This window comes from Gigantopelta aegis, chromosome 5 (assembly GCF_016097555.1).
Source record: "Gigantopelta aegis isolate Gae_Host chromosome 5, Gae_host_genome, whole genome shotgun sequence".
Lineage (NCBI taxonomy): Eukaryota > Metazoa > Mollusca > Gastropoda > Neomphalida > Peltospiridae > Gigantopelta > Gigantopelta aegis.
The window spans coordinates 5791734-5816690 of NC_054703.1; the positions used below are offsets into that span (position 1 = coordinate 5791734).

Consider the following 24957-nt stretch of genomic DNA (forward strand, 5'->3'; position numbering starts at 1 on the left):
ATGGATGGAGAGATGGATGAATGGTTGGTGAGATGGATGAATGGATGGCTGAATGGATGGAGAGATGGTTGAATGGTTGGTGAGATGGATGAAGAGATGGATGAATGGATGGAGAGAAGGTTAAATGGATGGGCAGGTGGATGGATGTATGGATTGTTAACAAATTGACAGCTGGCTGAATAGGTGGGTGCAAGGAAGAATAGTTGGATAAATGGATGGATGACTAGATGGATGGATGGATGGATGATTGAATGGATGGATGGATGGAGGGAAGACTGGATGAGGGAGTGAGGGAAGAAGGGAGGCAGGGATGAATGGATGGGTGGAAGGAGGGAGAGAGGGAAGGAGGGATGGATGGAAGGATGGATGAATATCCCTTTCAGGTTGCATAGTACCAAAGAAGAGAGTTCCGTGTCAAAGTTTGATGTGTACCGTCAAATGTTTACGGAGTAAAAGCAGCTGTGGGTGTGATTGGTAGTAATATGTGACATTGATTATTTGTGCAAATACTATTATCCATTGACAATAAATAAATACACTTTTATTTGTTATACAGTTGTTATGCAGTATATACCAGAGGTTGAAAATAATGCGGGATACCCCCAAAAATGGAACTGCAATTTTCAGCAAAAATGACGGTTGCTATTAAAAACATAAATTAAATCTCTTAAATGATACGTGACCCCCCATTTTCTTGCAGCTAGATTAGATGTGAGGTGCCACACTTTCTATTGCTGTACTTCCTGGGTGTGTTGAAATGCTGCTTATATCAGTTTTATTAGTAAACGTTAACATTATCGGCAAATAGGAATTCATTTGGTCTATTAGAACCTATACCAACTCTCTACTAATTGATCTGGGCACATATTTTCGAAGCAATCTTAGCCTACGAAATCGTAAAACCATTGTAAGCTATGACGTCACTATGGAGAGTGCTGTAGTGACGTCGCAACCTACGATGATTTTACGATTTCGTAGGCTAAGATTGCTTCGAAAATCTCTATCTAGGTTCCAAATGGACGGCAAGCGTGAAAGAAGACTTATTTCTAGACCGATGGAACAAATGACAAAGTGTGATAGACGCAACTCACGTGGAACGTTTCGGTCTCTCCACTGTCACTGTTGAGTTTCGCGAACACGGCTTCTTTCCTGTCTGGCCGAACTTCAATAAGACTTCTCTGGTAGTTCACATTGATGTTTCTGCAAATAACAAGAGGAGAATTTTGGTTTAAAGACACCTTATAAGTGTTCTATCCAGAATGTTCACATTGATGTTTCTGAAAATAACAAGAGGAGAATTTTGGTTTAAAGACACGTTATAAGTGTTCTATCCAGAATTTTCACATTGATGTTTCTGAAAATAACAAGAGGAGAATTTTGGTTTAAAGACATGTTATAAGTGTTCTAGATAGCCAGAATTTTCACATTGATGTTTCTGCAAATAACAAGACAAGAATTTTGATTTAAAGACACGTTATAAGTGTTCTAGACAGAATTTTCACATTGATGTTTCTGCAAATAACAAGAGGAGAATTTTGGTTTAAAGACACGTTATAAGTGTTCTAGATAGCCAGAATTTTCACATTGATGTTTCTGCAAATAACAAGACAAGAATTTTGATTTAAAGACACGTTATAAGTGTTCTAGCCAGAATTTTCACATTGATGTTTCTGCAAATAACAAGAATGTTTGTTTGACGACACCTTCTAATTGTTCTAGCCAGAATTCACATTGATGTTTCTGCAAATAACAAGAATGTTTGTTTGACGACACCTTCTAATTGTTCTAGCCAGAATTCACATTGATGTTTCTGCAAATAACAAGAATGTTTGTTTGACGACGCCTTCTAATTGTTCTAGCCAGAATTTTGACAGGACAAGGCACTGGTTTAACTGTAGGACATTTTGAATGTTTGTTTTGTTTAATGACACCACTAGAGCACATTGATTTATTAATCATCAGCTATTGGATGTCAAACATTTGGTAATTTTGTCATATTGTCTTAGAGATGAAACCTGCTACCATTTTCAATTGGTAGCAAGGGATCTTTTATGTGCACCATCCCACAGAAAGGATAGCACATACCACATCCTTTGATATACCAGTCGTGGTGAACTGGCTGGAACAAGAAATAGCCCAATGGGTCCACCGACGGGGATCGATCCTAGAATGACCATGCATTAGGCGAGCATGTTACCAAGGGCTATGTCTTGCTCGTTTTGGAACATGAATGTTAAATGTTTTTCAGACAAGAACTTTGTTAGACATACTGATTAACTAGTGTCAATTCAGGTGCGTAGGAACTGGGGGGTGGGGTGTAGGGGTGCAACGATACGGTCGTAACCGTATTGCGATATATTGCAATATAAGAAACCGTATTGCGATATGTATTGCGATATAGTTGATATTATTTATATTTAATATTTATGGGTTGTTTTTTTAATAAAATAAGGAGGCATGCATTTTTTAATGATCTTTATTAGTTTCAGGTGTCAGGTTAAATGTTTTAGGCCATATTTTTCTTCAAGAATATGAGCATGTCCACAACTTCAGGATTGAATGCAGCCCTCTGTGCTGTGACAATGTCCCCAGCTGTACTGAACACATGTTCTGATGGTACTGATGTGGCTGGAATACACAACCGTTTCCTGGCTAACTGTGAGAGAAGAGGAAACTGCCAGTGGTGTTCTTTCCACCATACCAATGGGTCTTCTGACATCGGTATAAGCGCGTGACCTTTGAAGACATCAATTTCGAATATTGCCTGTTCCAAGTTGGATTTCTTGGGTAACATCTCCTCCTTTATGAAAACAACATCACCTAAAATGGAGGCTAAACCACCACTGGCACAACTAGACTGAGTAGTGAGGTCACTTGTGATCTTTGTCGAGGTTGTAGTGACATCATCAACTGGTTTGACATCAGACTGTGCATCTGAAATATGGTATTAGAACAGCCCTGTATATTGCTATAGTGTAAATGATTTGTTGCTAGAACATTTTAAAAAGTAAACACTGACTCAACAGGAGTAAATAAGGAGCCAATTTCTTCTGATATATTTTTTAATATGAATACAATTAAATATCAAGAAGATTAAATTTCCAAGAAATAAATAACAGTAAACAGTGAATATATTTCTCATACTTTATACAATACATAACTTTACAATTGGCCCACAGTCTCATATTGTGACTGAATGATAGTAGACATAAAAAAGTTACTTTAGCGGTAATTTGAATTTTGAATTGTTTTAATAAAACATAATATGTTCATTTGCCTTGTTTTTATTTGTTAAAAAATAATTTAAAACCAGTAATTATTTTGTGGGTACAGGGTAACATTAAAAAAATTAAAAGTATTAAAGTATCCATTATTTATTCCAACCTGACAGTTTTTCAAGTGTCTACACATGTCATAACTTTTTGTCACACTTATACTTACAAACAAACATTTTTGGAAAAAGGTAATTGAATGAAAGACAAAAGTTACCAGCTGATTCCATATCTGGTAGCATGACTGGCAATGCAGGTAGGTCATCAGCAACTGTTGTGGTTGATGTGGTTGGTTCCACCTTCACAGACACAAGTCGTGGTTTCATATTAGCTGCTTCAACTGCAAGTCTGTGGTACACCTCATGTTGCTGCTCTGCATTCACACATGACACTTTAAAGCGGGGATCCAGTGCAGTACACTCTTGCAGAAACTCCTGCTTATTGCTATACCTGGAAGTAAGGGCGTGCATATTATTTGTCAAACCAACATCAGTGACATTCAGTGGTTGTATTCACTATTCAATATGTATTGGTGTAACACCCAGACCCCCACCCCACCCGCTTTGGTACGTAATATACAGATAATGTAATGAATATATTGAGTAATATTGAGTATTCAATATTTGGAGCTACATTTAAATTCAGTAACATACCCTTTGTAAAATGTAACAGTATACAGTATGTATTTCATTTACAGGAAAGGACATTTTATTTTCATTTTCCAACAGACAGGACAACACACACATACCACAGCTTTTGATATACTTGTCAGTAGTCAATGAGCAATCATTTGGACAGGAGCCTTACATTTAAATATTATGATTGTGCAATACACTCCAAGATTATATTCATTAAAAGTTAAAACAGTCTTACCTGCTTTCTAAATCAGAAGCTATGGCCTTCTTCGTCTGTTTAATAACATCAGAATCCAACTCTGTAGACACCAAGACACTTGTCAACAATTTCCTCTGGAGTGGAAGAATGATTGATACAGTAGGCATCTTCTTTGTGCACAATACAGTAGTAATTGCTGTCAGTGGAAGAAGGCACGACACAATGTCCTCTGCTATCGTGATATCTGCCTCAGATAATGTTGATATGTCATTCACATTGCTACGGATTTCTTTAACCACTAGTGCGGCATTGATTGCGGGCTGCAGATCAAGAAACCTCTCCAGCATATCACATGCAGAATTCCAACGTGTAGGTACATCTTGAAGTAACTTAACATTTTTAAGTCCTTGGTTTTCTCTTTAAGCAAAGCTGCAGCAGTCGTACTCCAGTGAAAAAAGGATACGACGCGCCGTACACGAGCAAGAATTCGTGACACAGAATTCACCTTAAGGCCCCTCTGCGCTGCCAAGTTGAGTGTATGAGCGTAGCATCCAATATGAGGAATACAACCTGCCTCTCTCGCTGCAACTTCCATATTTGCCGCATTATCAGTGACCAAAGGAGGGTTCTTGTTAAGGCCCCATTCAGAAATTGTGTCAGTTAAAACTTGGGCAATGTTTACACCTGTATGGCTCTCTGGCAGTTCTCTTGTTTGAAGTACGAATGACTTCAGGTTCCAGTCTTCAGTGATGTGAGAAGTTGTTATAGTAACATAAGACTGGGTTGCTCTACTTGTCCATCCATCAGTCGTGAGTGCTACTGGGACATCCTTGAGACTGGAAATAACGTCAGCGCGACATTCCTGGTACATTTTAGGTATGACAGTTTCGGCGAAATAAGTGCGTGATGGTAACTGGTACCTCGGATCAAGTTGTTCAACCATATCTTTGAAACCTTCGTTGACACGATGCTGAACGGTCGGAGATCTTTAAATATAAATCTTCCGATAGCTTTAGTGACAGTTTTATGTCTTTCGCCGGTAGTTTTATATTTCGTTGTCTGTAAGAAAATGCTCGGTATGGTTTGTGGGAGCATTGCAGCCATTGATACTTTCTTCTGTGTAGATGAAGTTTGTCGAAGCTGTACCACTTTTTGTATTAATTTTGTGATGACGATTCAAGTGTGTGCTAAGATTAGTAGTTCCACCACTAAAGCGAACGTCCATTTTACATCTTTTACAAACTGCCAACCCCTCCTGAATTTCGCCCGTGTCTTTTCGTTTCTTCAGTTGAAAATTTTCCCAAACGCCACTTTTTGCCTTTTTGTTTGAAATTAATTCAAATTCCATTATTTGTTATCTGTCCTGACCGGCACAACCTGTCACGAACACATCTCAGTAACAAATGCAACTGATGTAAGAACCGATCGGCAAAGACTTAATGTCGGCAAAAAATTAAAGATGGCTGAATTTCAGATCATAAACATCAAACGCATCATCAAAAACAATTAAACATCAAACACGTCGGTGTTTCTTTGATGGTCAGTTACTAAATACTTGTTGCACGTGTTTTTCTTGGATCAAAGTTAATAGACCTAAATGATTATATAAACAACGACATTTATTAGCATAATGTTCTTCTTGGTCATTTTTTAATTTTTATTTTTAGCACACGCTATACCACAGGTGTTACGGTGTCAAACTAGTTGTAAATTGTCGCATTGGTATCCTCCGGAGTCGGGCCCGTCCGCACCACTATACCAACCCATGACGACTGGACTATACCCTAGTCTGATACTCTACTCGTTCAGACGGATCCGGCTTCTCAAGATCTGTATTTCAGCACAGCACTACACCTTCAACGTCTATCGACTGTCAATCTAGGGGTTTTCTTGACGGGATGCAACCCATCTCGTCCCTTTAAGCTGTGCACACAAACGGCCTTAACGAGGCCACTCGCGTGGACATATCGATCGGACTTTAAACGTTGAGATCTGCGTTCAAAATTTTATGTCGAAATCACTTCTTTTTTGTAATATTATTAAATAGTCCGATCCTCTCTTCTTTCTCTTATTTAATTTTGGACTGTCCTTCTAAAATGCTCCAAATTATATAAATATTCGGCCGAGCAGTCAATTCTTTTTTATTTTTGGCTTGTAACCTTTTTCTTTTTTTTCTTTAATCTATTAACTTTTTTACTAATTGCTATTTTCAAAATTCTGCCCATTTTCACTAGTGGGGGGTGGGTGGGTGGGGGTGGGGGGGGGGTAGTAACACCCCCCACCCCACTTGAGGATAAAAACAGTTTTTTTGGTCTTACTCTATATAAAGATAAACATATGGCTTGTGCACACACACCCATAGAGGCTGTGATCCACTCACTAGATAGTGTACCAGCCTCAGTGGCACAGTGGTTAAGCCACTGGACTACAGACTGGTAGATACAGGGTTCGCAGCCCGATACCGGCTCCAACCCAGAGTGAGTTTTTAATTACTCAATGAGTAGGCGTAAGACCACTGCACCCTCTTCTCTCTCACTAATCACTAACCAACTAACAACTAACCCACTGTCCTGGACAGACAGCCCAGATAGCTGAGGTGTGTGCCCAGGACAGTGTGCTTGAACCTTAATTGGATATAAGCACGAAAATTAAGTTGAAATGAAATGAAACTAGATATTGTGCCCCTACCCCCCTCCAAATATTGTTCCAACATGCCTCCTATTGGCTACTTTCTCTTCAGAAACCACCATGTAACAGTTAAACCTATATATTTGACATTAAAACAAGTAAGTTGCGCCAATGGCAATGTCTTCGAACTGCAAACATTCTTAACATGTCCACACCCTTTCACATCCAATAGGCAATGATTGATAAATCAATGTGCTCTAGTGGTGTCGTTAAACACAACAAGATTTTTAACTATTTAATTATATGCCTCTTTAATTGATTCACCTGAGGTGCTTCCATTTCTCTAGTGGTGTCATTAAACAAGAGGCAGGATGTAGCTCAATGGTACAGCGTTCACCTGATGCGTGATTGATCTAGGATCGATTTCCGTCAGTAGACACATTGGTTATTTCTTGATCCAGCCAGTGCTCCACAACTGGTGTATCAAAGGCTGTGGTATGTACTATCCTGTCTGTGGGATGGTGCATATAAAAGATCCCTTGCTGCTAATCAAAATGTGGAGATATCGGGTTTCCTCTCTCAATATCTATGTGGTCCTTAACCGTATGTCTGACGCCATATAACCATAAATAAAATGTGTTGAGTGCGTCGTTAAATAAAACATTTCCTTCTTTCCTTCCTTCCTTCATTAAACAAAAAAACTTTTACAACTTCAATCAATATCTCGCCTGTTTTTGATGACTTCCAGCAGACGATCTGCATATTTCTTCACGGCAAATATCACATTCAGTGACGTGTTGTAAATAACGTCAGTGTTCTCTCTTATACCAGCCTGGGTAAAAATAATTAAAAAATGTTAAACACAAAATCCATATTTGCTGAGGTCTCACTACACAGTTCACTTCTGGGTGAGAGTTGATTGATCACGTTCCACTATAGTTCCTAATTCAGGGGCGTGTGCAGGAAATTTTGCATGGGTGGGGGGGTCGAGGTGTTTGGCAAAGCCCGACACTGCGAGCGCGAAGCCCATGGCGAAGGGGTCTGAGGGGCCCTCCCCCCTAAAATTTTGAAAAACTGACCCTTCTAGGACTATTCTGAGGTGTTTTCTGCTGGCTAGCCGAGCTGCTTTCTGACCACATTTTTTTGGAAAGAAATTACATTAAAAATCAGGATATGAAAAAAAAATTCGCCTGTAATTGTAAAACATGTTACGGTTCACATAGTCACTTCTAGGAATTGGGGAAGAATTAACCTTCTGACTACTGCAGGCGAGATATCTCGCCCGACGTCACACCAGTCAACATACTGTACACTGTATACAGTGCAATCCCCAATTCATATTTCCTGCCGTTTTGCACACAACGCTCACTGGTTTTCAGCAAGTATTTTCACTTGACAACAATGGTGACAGGTCGCGGTAATTTTCAGGGATTAATAGCTGGTTTTAACATCAAATCTAATTGTAAATTAGATCGTTTTACCAACAACGAAAATCACCAAATATTGGGATATGGATCATAGTTCATTTTGTTTTTTCAAATCTGATCAGAAAACCACTGTTATTGGGAATAATGGATATAAATACTGGACAGCTGGCCACAAATGCCCATAAGTAAAGACAACTTTTTCGATTTTTTACCAACAGTTAATCAACATTAACTGATCTAAAATATCATAAAAATTAAAAAACCCCACAAAAGTAATACTTACCGATTCAAATATGAACTTTATTTTATGTGTTTATAAAACATTAAAGTATACATGTGAGTAAAATTTATAAACATGGTTTTTGTCAAAAATTAATCCAGTAATCTGAAGGTTAAAACAATATGACATTGTATGTTTAATGGTAAGCCTTCTGGCTGTATTTCGCCCATGTTATTTTGTAATACTGTGCATTGACCTTTTGGGACATAGGTGTATAGTGCAAGAGACAGCGGAAGTTAATGAACTACCTGTTCGGACTGGTACTACAGCCAGATGTGGTCATATAGCAAAAAAAATGAGATGGAAAATTAATGCTTACACAGTAAAAAATGTATGTTCGCAAAGGTGTATGTTCTATAATTGTTCTATTGACAATCTTTATTTGAAGTTGGACAATTTAACATGGATTTCAATGGCAGATGACATCTGTGTAGTGAGACCTGAGTTAAAATGTCACATTTAATGACATATACATTACATTAACCCATGTTGGGGGGGGGGGGGGGGGGGGGGGGGTGAGACTCAGTGGTAAATCACTTGCTTGATGCATGGTTGGTTTGGGATCAATCCCTGTTGGTGGGCCCATTGGGTTATTTCTCGCTCCAGCCAGTGTACCACGACTGGTATGTCAAAGGCCATGGTATGTGCTGTTCTGTCTGTGGGATGGTGCATATAAAAAATCCCTTGCTACTAATGAAAAAAATGTAGTGGGTTTCCTTTCTAAGAATATATGCACGAACACATTTTGACTACTTTATCTAGTTTATATTACAGGACCATTGAGAGCATTGGAGAGAAAACCTTCCGCCATCATGCAATGGCTACTCTTGTTAAATAGCAGCGAGCAATCTTTTATATGCAGCGTTTCACAGACAGGATAGTACATACCACGACCTTTGTTACAGTCATGGTGCACTGGCTGGAATGAGAAGATCTCCTGATGCCATATAACCATAAATAAAATGTGTTGAGTGCATCATTAAATAAAACATTTCCTTCCTTCCTTCTCTACTACTGAGTTATATTACCTAGTGCCATGGGACAGACCATTTGTTATCATCAGTAGAAGATGCAGAAAGAGGGGCCAACACCATACAAAGAAGAATTTTAAGCTGAGAGATGGACGAAGGATAAATAATTCATTATTGTGCAAACCGGGTTTGCTCTGAAGACGAGTCAATGGTATCAAATATCTAAAATCCAGCAGAAGATGATTAATTAATAAATGTGCTCTAGTGGTGTCATTAAACAAACAAATTTACCTTTTAGAAGTAACACTCAGCATGAAAGTACATGATTTTCTGAACATAATTTTACATAACAGTCGACATTAGTAAAAAAAATACTGAATGTTAAATGTATGGAACCATGTATCTTTAAAGGAACAGAAAGAAAGAAATGTTTTATTTAACGACGCAACAACACATTTTAGGTTAAATCAGACATATGGTTACGGACCACCGATATTTTTGGAGGAAACCCGCTGTCGCCACATAGGCTACTCTTTTACGACAGGCAGCAAGGGATCTTTTATTTGCGCTTCCCACAGGCAGGATAGCACAAACCATGGCCTTTGTTGAACCAGTTATGGATCACTGGTCGGTGCAAGTGGTTTACACCTACCCATTGAGCAGCACTCGCTCATTTTATCTGAGAGGGATCCGAACCCAGTACCTACCAGCCTGATGGCCTGCCACTACATGGGAAAGAAGTGTTTTATTTAACTCACTTTTATTTACGGTTCGTCAGACATTGGCAGCAAGGGATCTTTTATTTGCGCTTCCCACAGGCAGGATAGCACAAACCATGGCCTTTGTTGAACCAGTTATGGATCACTGATCGGTGCAAGAGGTTTACACCTACCCATTGAGCCTTGCGGAGCACTCACTCAGGGTTTGGAGTCGGTATCTGGATTAAAAATCCCATGCCTCGACTGGGATCCGAACCCAGTACCTACCAGCCTGTAGACCGATGGCCTGCCACGACGCCACCGAGGCCAGTCTTTTAAAGGGACAGATCCTAGTTTTTAAACACTAAGGCATATTTTTCACCTAGAATCTAGTTTCAACCTGTAAAAATGGACACTAAGTTTGGTTAATTTACAAACGTGTAACAAATTTAGATACAACAGAGTAAAACAAGAGTCTGTGACATTGAAATACATGTACCCTTGAAAATAGACTAAAACGCGACACCATGACCGTTACTTCTCAGACGCCCATGTGTTTCTAAAAATATGAAAAATCCATTTTGTGGTATTAGAAACACTAGGATGACCAGAAACACTTCAGTGGTACGGAAATGGATATCTAAACAATAAAATATAAGTAATGTTTCATTTCAGTGGTCATAAACGGCTCTAATAGTGAGAAATATGCTGTAGTGTTTAAAAACTAGGGTCTGTCCCTTTAAGAATGGCCTGTTCCAGGGCACTACCCGATATGCTTCCTTAAACCAATGACCTGTAAAAGCCTACCTTTCTGAAGTAATGTTCAGCCAAGTACATGATTTTCTGCGGAGCTCCTGCACACTTGATAGGTGTGTTGGGAAAGGTGAAGATTGCATTACCTCCCTTGAATGCCTGTAGTGCTGGGAAAGTCTTGATAACCGTTTGTCTGCTGTAGTTTGAACAGAGGGAACTGTCAACTTCAAACGCTTCAGGTAAACCTTTGATCTGAGAGAGTAAAACAAAAACAAAACAAGAATATTTGTTTAAAGTAACGACACAAGCAGTGGTGTCTAACAATGCAACGTATGACTATTTTGACAGTCGAAGAATGGGACAGAGATACGGACAGAGACAGAGAGAGACAGATTCAGAAAAGGAAGGAAGGAAGGAAATATTTTATTATCTAGTGCCATGGGACAGACCATTTTTTATCATCAGTAGAAGATGTAGACAGAGGGGCCAACTCCATACAAAGAAGAATTTTAAGCTGAGAGATGGACGAAGGATAAATAATTCATTATTGTGAAAAAGCGGGTTTGCTCTGAAGACGAGTCAATAGTATCAAATATCTAACATCCAGTAGAAGATGATTCTTTAATAAATGTTTTTGAAATGCGCAATAGGCCAATATAGCGAGTGCAAGAGCTAGCTCTGTGATTAGAGAGAGATTGAATCTGGACTCTAAATGTTTTATAAGCATGGGCCCAAACAAAGGGCCAGTTCCACGAAGTAATCATAGCACTAACATAACAATATGCACATGTACTTTACACACTTAAAGTGATTTTAGCACTAAGATCACTATGTGGGCCATAATGGATACATTCATGGCCTGTTTTTCTGTTTATTTTACCAAGGATTCTTTGGGAAAGAAAGAAAGAAATGTCTTATTTAACAACGTACTGAACACATTTTATTTACGGTTATATGGTGTCAGATATATGGTCAAGGACCACACAGATACTGAGAGAGGGAACCTGCTGTCGCCACTTCAAGGGCTACTCTTTTCAATTAGCACCATCCCACAGATAGGGTAGTACATACCACAGCCTTGGATATACCAGTCGTGGTGCACTGGTTGGAATGAAAAATAGCCCAATGGATCCATCAACGGGGATTGACCCCAGACCGACCGCGCATCGAGCAAGTGCTTTACCACTGGGCTATGTCCTGACCCAGGACGCTGTTTATGCAGAGAGCCAGCACATTACAATGTTTATATATTACAAATAGATAATGGGCCTAGAGCTGAGCGGTATACCATATATACTGTTTATGCAGAGAGCCAGCACATTACAATGTTTATATATTACAAATAGATAATGGGCCTAGAGCTGAGCGGTATACCATATATACTGTTTATGCAGAGAGCCAGCACATTACAATGTTTATATATTACAAATAGATAATGGGCCTAGAGCTGAGTGGTATACCATATATACTGTTTATGCAGAGAGCCAGCACATTACAATGTTTATATATTACAAATAGATAATGGGCCTAGAGCTGAGCGGTATACCATATATACTGTTTATGCAGAGAACCACCACATTACAATGTTTATATATTACAAATAGATAATGGGCCTAGAGCTGAGCGGTATACCATATATACTGTTTATGCAGAGAGCCAGCACATTACAATGTTTATATATTACAAATAGATAATGGGCCTAGAGCTGTGTGGTATACCATATATACTGTTTATGCAGAGAGCCAGCACATTACAATGTTTATATATTACAAATAGATAATGGGCCTAGAGCTGTGTGGTATACCATATATACTGTTTATGCAGAGAGCCAGCACATTACAATGTTTATATATTACAAATAGATAATGGGCCTAGAGCTGAGCGGTATACCATATATACTGTTTATGCAGAGAGCCAGCACATTACAATGTTTATATATTACAAATAGATAATGGGCCTAGAGCTGAGCGGTATACCATATATACTGTTTATGCAGAGAGCCAGCACATTACAATGTTTATATATTACAAATAGATAATGGGCCTAGAGCTGAGCGGTATACCATATATACTGTTTATGCAGAGAGCCAGCACATTACAATTTTTATATATTACAAATAGATAATGGGCCTAGAGCTGAGCGGTATACCATATATACTGTTTATGCAGAGAGCCAGCACATTACAATGTTTATATATTACAAATAGATAATGGGCCTAGAGCTGAGCGGTATACCATATATACTGTTTATGCAGAGAGCCAGCACATTACAATGTTTATATATTACAAATAGATAATGGGCCTAGAGCTGAGCGGTATACCATATATACTGTTTATGCAGAGAGCCAGCACATTACAATGTTTATATATTACAAATAGATAATGGGCCTAGAGCTGAGCGGTATACCATATATACTGTTTATGCAGAGAGCCAGCACATTACAATGTTTATATATTACAAATAGATAATGGGCCTAGAGCTGAGCGGTATACCATATATACTGGTTATGCAGAGAGCCAGCACATTACAATGTTTATATATTACAAATAGATAATGGGCCTAGAGCTGAGCGGTATACCATATATACTGTTTATGCAGAGAGCCAGCACATTACAATTTTTATATATTACAAATAGATAATGGGCCTAGAGCTGAGCGGTATACCATATATACTGTTTATGCAGAGAGCCAGCACATTACAATTTTTATATATTACAAATAGATAATGGGCCTAGAGCTGAGCGGTATACCATATATACTATTTATGCAGAGAGCCAGCACATTACAATGTTTATATATTACAAATAGATAATGGGCCTAGAGCTGAGCGGTATACCATATATACTGTTTATGCAGAGAGCCAGCACATTACAATTTTTATATATTACAAATAGATAATGGGCCTAGAGCTGAGCGGTATACCATATATACTATTTATGCAGAGAGCCAGCACATTACAATGTTTATATATTACAAATAGATAATGGGCCTAGAGCTGAGCGGTATACCATATATACTGTTTATGCAGAGAGCCAGCACATTACAATGTTTATATATTACAAATAGATAATGGGCCTAGAGCTGAGCGGTATACCATATATACTGTTTATGCAGAGAGCCAGCACATTACAATGTTTATATATTACAAATAGATAATGGGCCTAGAGCTGAGCGGTATACCATATATACTGTTTATGCAGAGAGCCAGCACATTACAATGTTTATATATTACAAATAGATAATGGGCCTAGAGCTGAGCGGTATACCATATATACTGTTTATGCAGAGAGCCAGCACATTACAATGTTTATATATTACAAATAGATAATGGGCCTAGAGCTGAGCGGTATACCATATATACTGTTTATGCAGAGAGCCAGCACATTACAATGTTTATATATTACAAATAGATAATGGGCCTAGAGCTGAGCGGTATACCATATATACTGTTTATGCAGAGAACCAGCACATTACAATGTCATGGGATCCAAGGGGGGGGACCAGGGGGACGCGTCCCCCCAAAAAATTGTTCAAGTGCCCTCAAAATGTCCAAGTGCCCTTTTTGTTTGTAGAATTATTTATTTTTTAAGTAAACAATAATTATATTGTAGATAAATGAAATCAAGATTTCCGAGTACATGCGCAAGCTTGCAGATATGTGTCTGTGTTATTGAGTCTCAATGGGGCCCCATTGAGGTTCTAACGCAAGTGACGCCAATTTACTTCATTATTGCTAGTATATTATGACGTAGAACTGTAGGAATTCATATTAATTGTAAATATCAAAACTTGTAGTACGGTGCCCTTTTGACGAGTCAATGTGCCCTTCTTTTTTGGTCACCCCCTAAAAATATTTCCTGGATCCGCCCATGAATGTTTATATATTACAAATAGATAATGGGCCTAGAGCTGAGCGGTATACCATATATACCGTTCGGTATTGTTATTATGTCAATAACAATTTACTGTACCGAGCATGTATGATAGACGTGTTCCATGTATGTGGGGTAGTCTTGACTAAACTAATATGCTGATATGCTAAAAAGCTCCTGATCCTATATTCTTCTTCTTCTTCTTGTTATAGGTTATATTCCTCCACTATCTGGAGATCCACACAGTGGTGTAAAGTCATTTGTTTGTTTCTTGTTTTCTCTTTTCTCCTGTTCCACCAAGCAGGATTCAACCAAACTTGGTCCAAATGATCCTCTTATAGACCTGACCAAGTGTTGTTATTTTTCAGGCTGTAAAAATTCCAAGACAGCCGCCTTGACCTCTGAATAACTGATAATATTTTTTACTTTTTCTCAAGTTCCACCATGCAAATTTCAACCATATGTATTCCTAATGATCCTCTCATGGCCCTGACTAAGTTTGTTATTTTTCTGGCAGATTTAAAATCCAAGATGGCCACCCTGGCCTCTAATTGACAGAGACATTTGTTTTGCTTCTTTTCAAGGTCCACCAGGCAGGTTTCAATCAAAGCAAGTGTTGTTATTTCTTTTTTTTCTTTTTTTTTTTTTGGGGGGGGGGGGGGGGGGGGGAGGGGCTGATTCAAAATCCAAGATGGCCACCCTGGCCTCTGATTAACTTAGACCTTTGAGTTCATAACTTCCACCAGCCAGGTTTCAATCACATTCGGTCCAAGTGATACTCTCATGGCACTTAACCAGGAGTTGTTAGTTTTGGGGCAGTTTCAAAATCCAAGATGGCTGATCTGGCCTATGATCGATTGAGTTTTTTTTGACTTTTCATGGTCCACGTACAAGCAGATTTCAACCAAATCTATTCCAAATTATCCTCTCATGGCACTGACCAAGTATTGTTATTTCCAAGATGGCCACCCTGGCCTCTTGATTGGCTCAGACATTTTCAACATCTTCTCAAATTCCACCAAGCTAATTTCAACCAAACATGAACCAAGTCATATCCTCTCACGGCCATGCATACGTTGTTATTTTTGGAGCCAATTGAAAATCCAATAATTACAAGATGATTCTGTTTTAACCATATTACATTATCATATGTATGTATTAATATTAATTTTGTTTTAATTATTATCATAAATACTATCTAAATCTGTTACATGCATGTTTGATTGTTTAGCCACTGTTCCCATTGAACATAAATCATGTGAGAAGCTTTTTCTGTTCAAAATCAACTACACAAACTGAACCTTTCTTGTGTGGAACCTTGCACAAGCTTCCACAAGTGTAGACATGCATGCACAGTTCAAGATATGCATGCAGCAAGCTTGCAAAAATGAAAACATGCTTGCGGGAAGCTTGCACAGTTCAAGATATGCATGCAGCAAGCTTGCAAAAATGAAAACATGCTTGCGGGAAGCTTGCACAGTTGAAGATATGCATGCAGCAAGCTTGCAAAAATTAAAACATGCTTGCGGGAAGCTTGCACAGTTGAAGATATGCATGCAGCAAGCTTGCGCATGCTTTTGGGAAGCAACAGTGAAAATGCATGCATTCGGCAAGCTTGCAGAAAATACTGACTACCTTACGCGAGCTTGCAAAAGATGTTAGCTTGCAAATAGCTTGCATTGTTTGTATTAGCAAGCTTGTAACAACCTTGTAACTACACTTGTGATATACCTGCAGCAAGCATGCATTTTGCTTTTGGTTCAAGATATGCATAGCAAGCTTGCAAAAATTAAAACATGCTTGCGGGAAGCTTTAACAATATGCTTGTAAGCTAATGATGATATGCATGTTACATGTTACTTGCATGCAGGGCAGAATTACCTATATGGGGATAGTTTATTTCATCCATATGTGTAGTTTATTTTTAACAATAAATGATGTGTGTTACATGTTACTTATATTGGGATAGTTTATTTCATCCATATGTGTAATAATGATGTGTATTACATGTTACTTACATGGTAATAGTTTATTTCATCCATATGTGTAATAATGATGTGTGTTACATGTTACTTACATGGTAATAGTTTATTTCATCCATATGTGCAATAATGATGTGTGTTACATGTTACTTATATGGGGATAGTTTATTTCATCCATATGTGTAATAATGATGTGTGTTACATGTTACTTACATGGTAATAGTTTATTTCATCCATATGTGTAATAATGATGCGTGTTACATGTTACTTACATGGTAATAGTTTATTTCATCCATATGTGTAATAATGTGTGTTACATGTTACTTATATGGGGATAGTTTATTTCATCCATATGTGTAATAATGATGCGTGTTACATGTTACTTATATGGGGATAGTTTATTTCATCCATATGTGTAATAATGATGCGTGTTACATGTTACTTACATGGGGATAGTTTATTTCATCCATATGTGTAATAATGATGCGTGTTACATGTTACTTACATGGTAATAGTTTATTTCATCCATATGTGTAATAATGATGTGTGTTACATGTTACTTACATGGGGATAGTTTATTTCATCCATATGTGTAATAATGATGCGTGTTACATGTTACTTATATGGGGATAGTTTATTTCATCCATATGTGTAATAATGATGCGTGTTACATGTTACTTACATGGGGATAGTTTATTTCATCCATATGTGTAATAATGATGCGTGTTACATGTTACTTATATGGGGATAGTTTATTTCATCCATATGTGCAATAATGATGTGTGTTACATGTTACTTACATGGGGATAGTTTATTTCATCCATATGTGTAATAATGATGCGTGTTACATGTTACTTACATGGGGATAGTTTATTTCATCCATATGTGCAATAATGATGTGTGTTACATGTTACTTACATGGTAATAGTTTATTTCATCCATATGTGCAATAATGATGTGTGTTACATGTTACTTATATGGGGATAGTTTATTTCATCCATATGTGTAATAATGATGCGTGTTACATGTTACTTACATGGTAATAGTTTATTTTTAACCATATGTGTAATAATGATGCGTGTTACATGTTACTTACATGGTAATAGTTTATTTTTAACCATATGTGTAATAATGATGTTTATTACCCATATGGGCAGTGAGATGCGGGTGAATATATTTTCTATGTTTCCCTATTTTCTATGACGTCATGACGTTAGTTTGGTGATGTCATCGGTTTCCTCGACTGTCGTCTCTCGTTGATGAGATTTTACAAAACATTTAGCTCCACCAGTATTCAGTTTTTGTTGAAATTGTTTAAGCAATTTGTTCTTGTTAACAATTAAACATGCTCTAAACTAAAAAAAAATTGTAGTTGATTCACTTCCCACTAAAAACATCAGTTCAATACGAATGTGACCTCTCTTGCTTACATTTGATTTGTGTACCTAAAGATAGCTTTTGACGTCATTGCTTTTCATTCATGACGTCATCAGTTTCCTCAGACTTTCTCATCTTGTATATTATATAGTTGTCATGTAAGAAGTTTAAAGTTTAAGTTTCTAAACTATTTACACTATGGGTAATAAACACAATAAATACAATAACCCACTCGATACTCGGAATTATGGATTATCTGTCCCTTGCTAAAGCTCATGACTAAAAACGTTAATATCACTCTGGACAGATAATCCATAATTCCCTCGTAACTCCTACATTATTGTCTATGTATTACATGTTACTTACATGGTGATAGTTCAACTGTAATCCCACTGCTATTACAAGGTACTCATAGTTCACCTGTAAAAGGAGAAAAAAGAAATCAAGCACCACACATATACATCTTCGTAAATAACTAACTAACTAAATAAATAAATACATTATCTCCCTATACATTACTACTGCTATAACGCACTAACTAGCATAGACCTTTGCAGTTCATTACTTTACTGTACATAAATAACTAAATAACTAACTAAATAAAATACAAACAAAACTTTGTCATTTATTAATTTGCAAATTTTCATTTACCATTAAAATTAATAACCTAATAATACTTTATATATTTAATTTGTCACTGTGTATATATTTTAAAAAGCAGTGTTTCATATTCTGTCTGCCACTTTCTCTCTCTGAGCTATTTTTCTCTCCCTCCATCTCTCTCTCTCCATCTCTGTGTCTGTCTCTCTCCCTCCGTCTCTCTCTCTCCCCCGTCCCCCCTCCCTCTCTCTGTCTCTCCCTCTCTCTTGTCCATATCCCATCAAGTATAAAAAAGGAGATTTAACTTCTTCTTTTTTTAAATGATAGCCATTAGCAATGTGTATTTTTGTACTGTGGTGTGTTAAACATTCATTCATTTAATTTTTTTTTAATTTAAATTACTAAAATTGTGTAACATTCACAATAATACTAATAATAATTTGTAAAAATTTACATATTTTTTATGGTTATATAAAAATAGAAGTAAATCAAATCAAAGTAAAATAAATAAAATAAAATAAAATAAAACAAAACAAAACACGCCCCCCCCCCCCCCCAATAAAATAATTTAAAAATATAAAATAAATAAATTAAATTAATACACAACCCCAAAACTATAACAATAAGAAGGTGACTCGAGCTATCCCAAAATAAACAAACAAACAAACAAACAACACACACCCAAATCCAAATAAATAAATCGTGTCATATACTATTGTACACGCATACATCTGTGGTTGACCTATTTTCCACACCTGTTGTCCGTTTGACGTGGTCACGGTACAGTTCTCCGGGTCAAACGACACCGCCCTGTCTTTGATCCACTCACAGTCTCTTGGTAAGACGCTTCCCATTGGTCGGTTCGATTGACTGAACGACTTTAACCCTCCGCCTACCAAAGTCCATAGTGGTTGGTAGTAGTGTGTCTGTAATAATAATATTTTCAAAACTATAAAAATCGATTCCACTGATACTATCTTAAAATTCAACGTTCATAAATATAGAATACTAAAGGAGCTTGCCTGTCATACCATTTTTATAAAATGAGTTAACAGTTTTGGTATCTCACGAGCGAAAGCGAGTCAGATACCAGCACTGTTCACGGGTTCACAACTACAAACAAGCCGAAACGCAGAAGTAAGCAGATGTCGATACCTACTACACGTTATTTTTTTACGAACTGGTCAGTAAGTGATCTACGTCACGCTGGCCAATATTACAGTAGTTAGATATTGAGTGATTGTTATGACATGAGAAATATCTAACACGTGTGTAATAAAAAAATATTCCACACACACACACACACGTGCACACGTGCACACAGACACAAACAAACAAACAACAGTTAAATAAACAAGAAATCGGGATAAGTGGGGAACGTCGGATATTCTATAACCGTGTCGTAAAAACAGAAAAAGAAGACATACCGATAAATGTATTTTATAAATATTAAAATATGAAAATAAATAATAATATAAAAATAAGCGAATGAATATTACCTGGCGACATGGTTTAGAAATCATATTAATTTATCCACTTTATAATAATGCATTTGTATTTTAAGCCCGTGAACACGTGTAGTAATTCCCCGCAAAATATGTTTTTGTGTGATAAGAGTTAGCTCCCATGCCGCAGAAACTTGAGGCCGAATTTCACTTTGATCTATATGTACAACCGTTAATATTTTTATAAGTTAATAATAAATGCATTTACTCTTAGCCATGTACACACCTTGACGTTCGTTTGTAAATGATGCCTTTCTGCATTAGAAAACATATTAACATTTTCAAATACTTATAATTTGTGACACCCAATAGCCCATGTGTATTTTTGTGCTGGGGTGTCGTTAAACATTCATTCTTTCTTTAGAAAACATATAGCGGGTTTCCTCTGACTATAAGTCAGAATTGCCAAATGTTTGACATCCAATACCCGAGGATTAATTAATCGATGTGCTTCATTGGTGTCGTTAAAGGAAGGGACAATTAAGGCATTTGGCCTGGTATGCATAGTCAACGATACATAATGCACATTATTGCTTAATATCAACAAGTATAATCGTATAGTTAATTAATAAAACGGTTAAATGTGACGACTTGTATATATAACGGGCGCAGCTATTATGTACCATCCCAGTGAATACGCCCTCTGGCGAACTGGTGGTTACGAAATGCCTAACGTGCCATGTCAGGAATTAGTCTTCGAACTGAAGAAACAAAACATACCTGATTTTTGCAGATGCATCGCAATTTTCTGTAAGAATATTCATCCCAGTAAGCCAGCAACAAGTATACATAATTTTTCAGTACAAAATAAACCACCATTGTCAAAGTGTTGAAATATCTGTATTATGTTTTGTACATAAATTAACCCACGTACTGAAATAATAATCGGAGTGTTTTCTTGGTTAATTGGTATTTTCTTTTCGTGGCCTGTACCTGTGGTTCCTGATTGGCAGGTGTATATTTAAACGGTCCCTAGACACACTAAAAATACGTGCCTCTTTTATTAAGATCATAGGGTATTGTGTGATAACCGCGCGGACACCCCTCAAATCGTAATGAACATAATCAACCGTCCTGCTTTATTACTGTAAGTAATTCTGTAAAACCTTTGATTAAGTAGACTTTCCCATCTAAAACCACAAAACTTACCAATTATGTAGTCCCAAAGGAAAGAAAATTATCACTTGGGTATCGTGAATGGTCGTTTTTGTTCGAACGTACCTAAAGATAGGCCTAATAATATGCATTTTTTCTTTGGATTTTTTAAAAGAGAAAAATACTGTAACTCCATTAAGTTTCTACTGATGCAAACTGAAATATATTTAGTTAAATAGTTTATTATACTTTCAAGTCATTTATGTTGTTTTATAAGTCAGGTTGATCGCAATACATCGTGGTATGTATCGAAATTCAGTTTCCTGTATCGCATTATATCACAATAGAAAATGTTGGCAATACCCGTCACTATTATTAAACAGCTAACAGTAGCTTCAAACTCAGATTAATCCATTCTGTTGCTGTTGCTGTTGTTGTTGGTGGTGGTGGTGGGTTTAGGGATTGTTGGAGTTTTTTTTGCTTTTTGTTTTTTGTAGGGTTTTTTTTAGAATATGGAGGATTCAGGAAATGAAATGTTGTACTCCAGTCCGTTAGATACCACTTATATTACAACTCGTTGTTTAAAAACACCCATTTCATTTCAACTTATTGTCGTGCTTATATCCAGTTAAGGTTCAAGCACGTTGTCCTGGGTACACCTCAGCCATCTGGGCTGTCTGTCCAGGACAGTGGGTTAGTTGTTAGTTTTTTAGTGGTTAGTGAGAGAGAAGAGGGTGCGGTGGTCTTACACCTACCCATTGAGCCCTTAAGGACTCGCTCTGGGATGGAGCCGGTACCGGGCTGCGAACCCCGTACCTACCAGCCTGTAATCTGATGACGTAACCACTGCGTCACCGAGGCCGGTAAAAAAACCCAACGTATCCAACATGCTTTCACACGTTATATACGTTTTCAAACAACTCGTTATTAATATAACTAATATCTAACGGTCACTCGTGTAATATTCTTTTTATACATCATCTAATATTAACGTGTGCTATCCTGTCTGTGGGATGGTGCATATAAAAGATCCCTTGCTGCTTATCGAAAAGAGTAGCTCATGAAGTGGCGACAGCGGGTTTCCTCTCTCAATATATGTGTGGTCCTTAACCATATGTCTGACGTCATATAACCGTAAATAAAATGTGCTGAGTGGGTCGTTAAATAAAACATTTCCTTCCTTCCATATATTAACGTCGAATGTCACACGCACGGTAAACAATGCTTACATCGCGTATGTCAATAATTTACCTTGAACTGTGTTGTTGCTAATTCATGTGAACTGGCGCACTGTACTCAATTACCTGATGTATACTACCCGAATCAATAAAATCTGTAGGGAAAAGAGACAAGAAAAGTTCGTTTTGTCCGTAATTACCCAGGCAGACAAAAACTGCCACGGAGAACGACTTCTGGACACGCTCACCCACGGAGATCCGACAATGGCTACTCGCGAGCACTGCCATAATCAACATATTTGTTAAAGTATATAAAATAATTGCTATTTATAATCAAGAACCATGAAGAATTTTCGAAACGACTGGATGAATTAAATGGCGATAATAAGACCTGGGTCGCTACGTTCAGGTCAGCCTATATATTAACATGGGAAAGATTATTTGGGAAATTTAAATCCGATAAATGTATGTCCAGAGACAATTTAGCACGTGTGTGCGCGTTCATTCGTGTATGCACGAGGTGTGCGAAGGCGTGAGAAAGAGTCAGAGAATACAAGAGAAAAGAGGGAAGGAGAGACTGTGTGTGCGTATGTGCGTGTGAGTGTGTATGTGTGTGCGTGCGTATGTGTGTGTATGTGCGTGTGTATGTGCGTGTCTATGTGCGTGTGCGTGCGTGTGTGTATGTATGTGTGTGTCTGTGTATGTGCGTGTGTCTGTATGTGTGTGTGTGCATGTGTGTATGTGCGTGTGTGTGTATGAGGGGAGAGGGGTGCAGGCGCGTGTGCATACATTTTAGCAGGGGAGAGGTCCAAACATGCTCCCCAGAAAAATGTATTTAAAGAAAAAACGACCCCGACAATCAACCCATGCACACGTGTCTAATGCGCGTGTGTGCGTGCGTGCGTGTGTGTGTGCGCGAGCGCGCGTGTGTGTGTTAGAGATAAGACAGAAAGAGTGAGAGGACAGACCTACCCACCCCCACCCCTCAAAAAAATCCTGCACACGCGCCTGTACTCATGGAACTGGGTTCTCTATATAACATATCTCTCTCCGTCTCTCTGTGTGTGTGTGTCTCTCTCTCTCTCTCTCTCTCTCTCTCTCTCTCTCTCTCTCTCTCTCTCTCTCTCTCTCTCTCTCTCTCTCTCTCTCTCTCTCTCTCAGTAAAATAAATAAAATAATATTAATAGAAACAAGTAACAAGTCTACTTTCGACACCAGGGTTGTGTGGGGTTGGTTTCGGTGATCGACACCCACCGTACTCGAGCAAATTTACTTTTTGTTTCAATATATTATTCGGGGGAGCATGATTCGACCCCCTATTAACTCCGATCGCTGTGTACAGGCTAGAACCCCCCCCCCCCCCCCCCACACACACACACAAACCCCTGCTAAAATCCCCGCAACCGCGCCTGTACCCTGTACTCACGTCACTGGGTTCAATAACTGCGACCTGCCCCTTGCCGAGCTTTGAAGCGAATTTTGCCGCCGTGCTACACCCTCCAGCACCGCCCCCGACGACCACCAACTTGTAGGATTTCTTGTGTTGCACTGATGACGTGGAAAAACATTTCAGTCCGAGATCAGCACATTTTCCTTTCAAAACAGACAGCAATACTTTTGAAGTCGCCATGTCATAAACTGTCACAAAAACAGGTATGTAAAAAAAAAAAATTCCACGAATTTCGGAACTAATAAACACAGTTTAACAGACGCGGTCACCCTCGCAAATGGAGAGTCCTGTTTGATAAGAGTTTCCAAGTTACATTAACGGTGATTGGATATCGATTCCAGCTTGTGATGAAAACAGCCAATAAGAAGAAGGTTTTCACAATCCAGCGCTCGCCTGTGCGGTTGAACCACTGAATAGTAGGAGTTATTTACGTCAAAGCATTGTTGTCGTCATTCACAGCGGTAACCAAGAAACCAGGTAGCGGCGGGGAACCCCAAGACCTACCTGCTTCTGTATATGGGTGGCAGTCCTTAAACTATCGGACGTAAGGCTGGTAGGTTCTGTGTTCACACCCCGGCTCCCACCAGAGTAAGCTTTAACGGATCAACGGATCTCTTTCACTAACCATTCACCCACTGTCCTGGACAGACTGCCTAGATAACTGTAATTTGTGCTCTGGACAGCGTGCTTGTACCTTACTTGTATAAAAGCAATGAAATGAAATGAAAGTGCGGTGAATGCAGGTGATAATAATAAAAGTAAAAAAAAAAAAAATGTTTCTCAGTTTATTTACTATCTCTAAATTACATTGAACGGACCGGCCTCGGTGGCGTCGTGGCAGGCCATCGGTCTACAGGCTGGTAGGTACTGGGTTCGGATCCCAGTCGAGGCATGGGATTTTTAATCGAGATACCGACTCCAAACCCTGAGTGAGTGCTCCGCAAGGCTCAATGGGTAGGTGTAAACCACTTGCACCGACCAGTGATCCATAACTGGTTCAACAAAGGCCATGGTTTGTGCTATCCTGCCTGTGGG

General features: G+C 38.2%; 2 protein-coding genes across 2 annotated transcripts in view; both read right to left on the bottom strand.

The window, feature by feature from the left end:
* Positions 1-24333, bottom strand: part of LOC121373219 (sulfide:quinone oxidoreductase, mitochondrial-like) — a 32729-nt gene extending 8396 nt beyond the window's left edge. Inside the window, exons 1-6 of the mRNA XM_041499706.1 lie at positions 23899-24333; positions 19450-19620; positions 18461-18514; positions 10918-11115; positions 7463-7566; positions 1092-1200 (exon numbers count right to left, since the gene is read on the bottom strand). Coding sequence (XP_041355640.1) covers positions 1092-1200; positions 7463-7566; positions 10918-11115; positions 18461-18514; positions 19450-19620; positions 23899-24102 — 840 coding nt within the window. The 5' untranslated portion in view covers positions 24103-24333. The remainder of the gene's footprint in view (positions 1-1091; positions 1201-7462; positions 7567-10917; positions 11116-18460; positions 18515-19449; positions 19621-23898) is intronic.
* LOC121373220 (E3 SUMO-protein ligase ZBED1-like) lies at positions 2403-3809 on the bottom strand. The gene is made up of 2 exons (XM_041499708.1): positions 3490-3809; positions 2403-2934 (listed from the first exon to the last, which is right to left on the bottom strand). The coding sequence occupies exons 1-2, from the start codon at positions 3740-3742 to the stop codon at positions 2507-2509; spliced, it is 681 nt and encodes a 226-aa protein (XP_041355642.1). The 5' UTR covers positions 3743-3809; the 3' UTR covers positions 2403-2506.
* Positions 24334-24957: the final 624 nt, after the last annotated feature.

Bases quoted from the DNA above. Each gene is read 5' to 3' on its own strand.
- LOC121373220 (XM_041499708.1), bottom strand. From the start codon at position 3,742: ATGCACGCCCTTACTTCCAGGTATAGCAATAAGCAGGAGTTTCTGCAA. The intron at 2,935-3,489 runs GTAACTTTTGTC...ACCATATTTCAG, and splicing joins ACCAGATATGGAATCAGCTG to ATGCACAGTCTGATGTCAAA.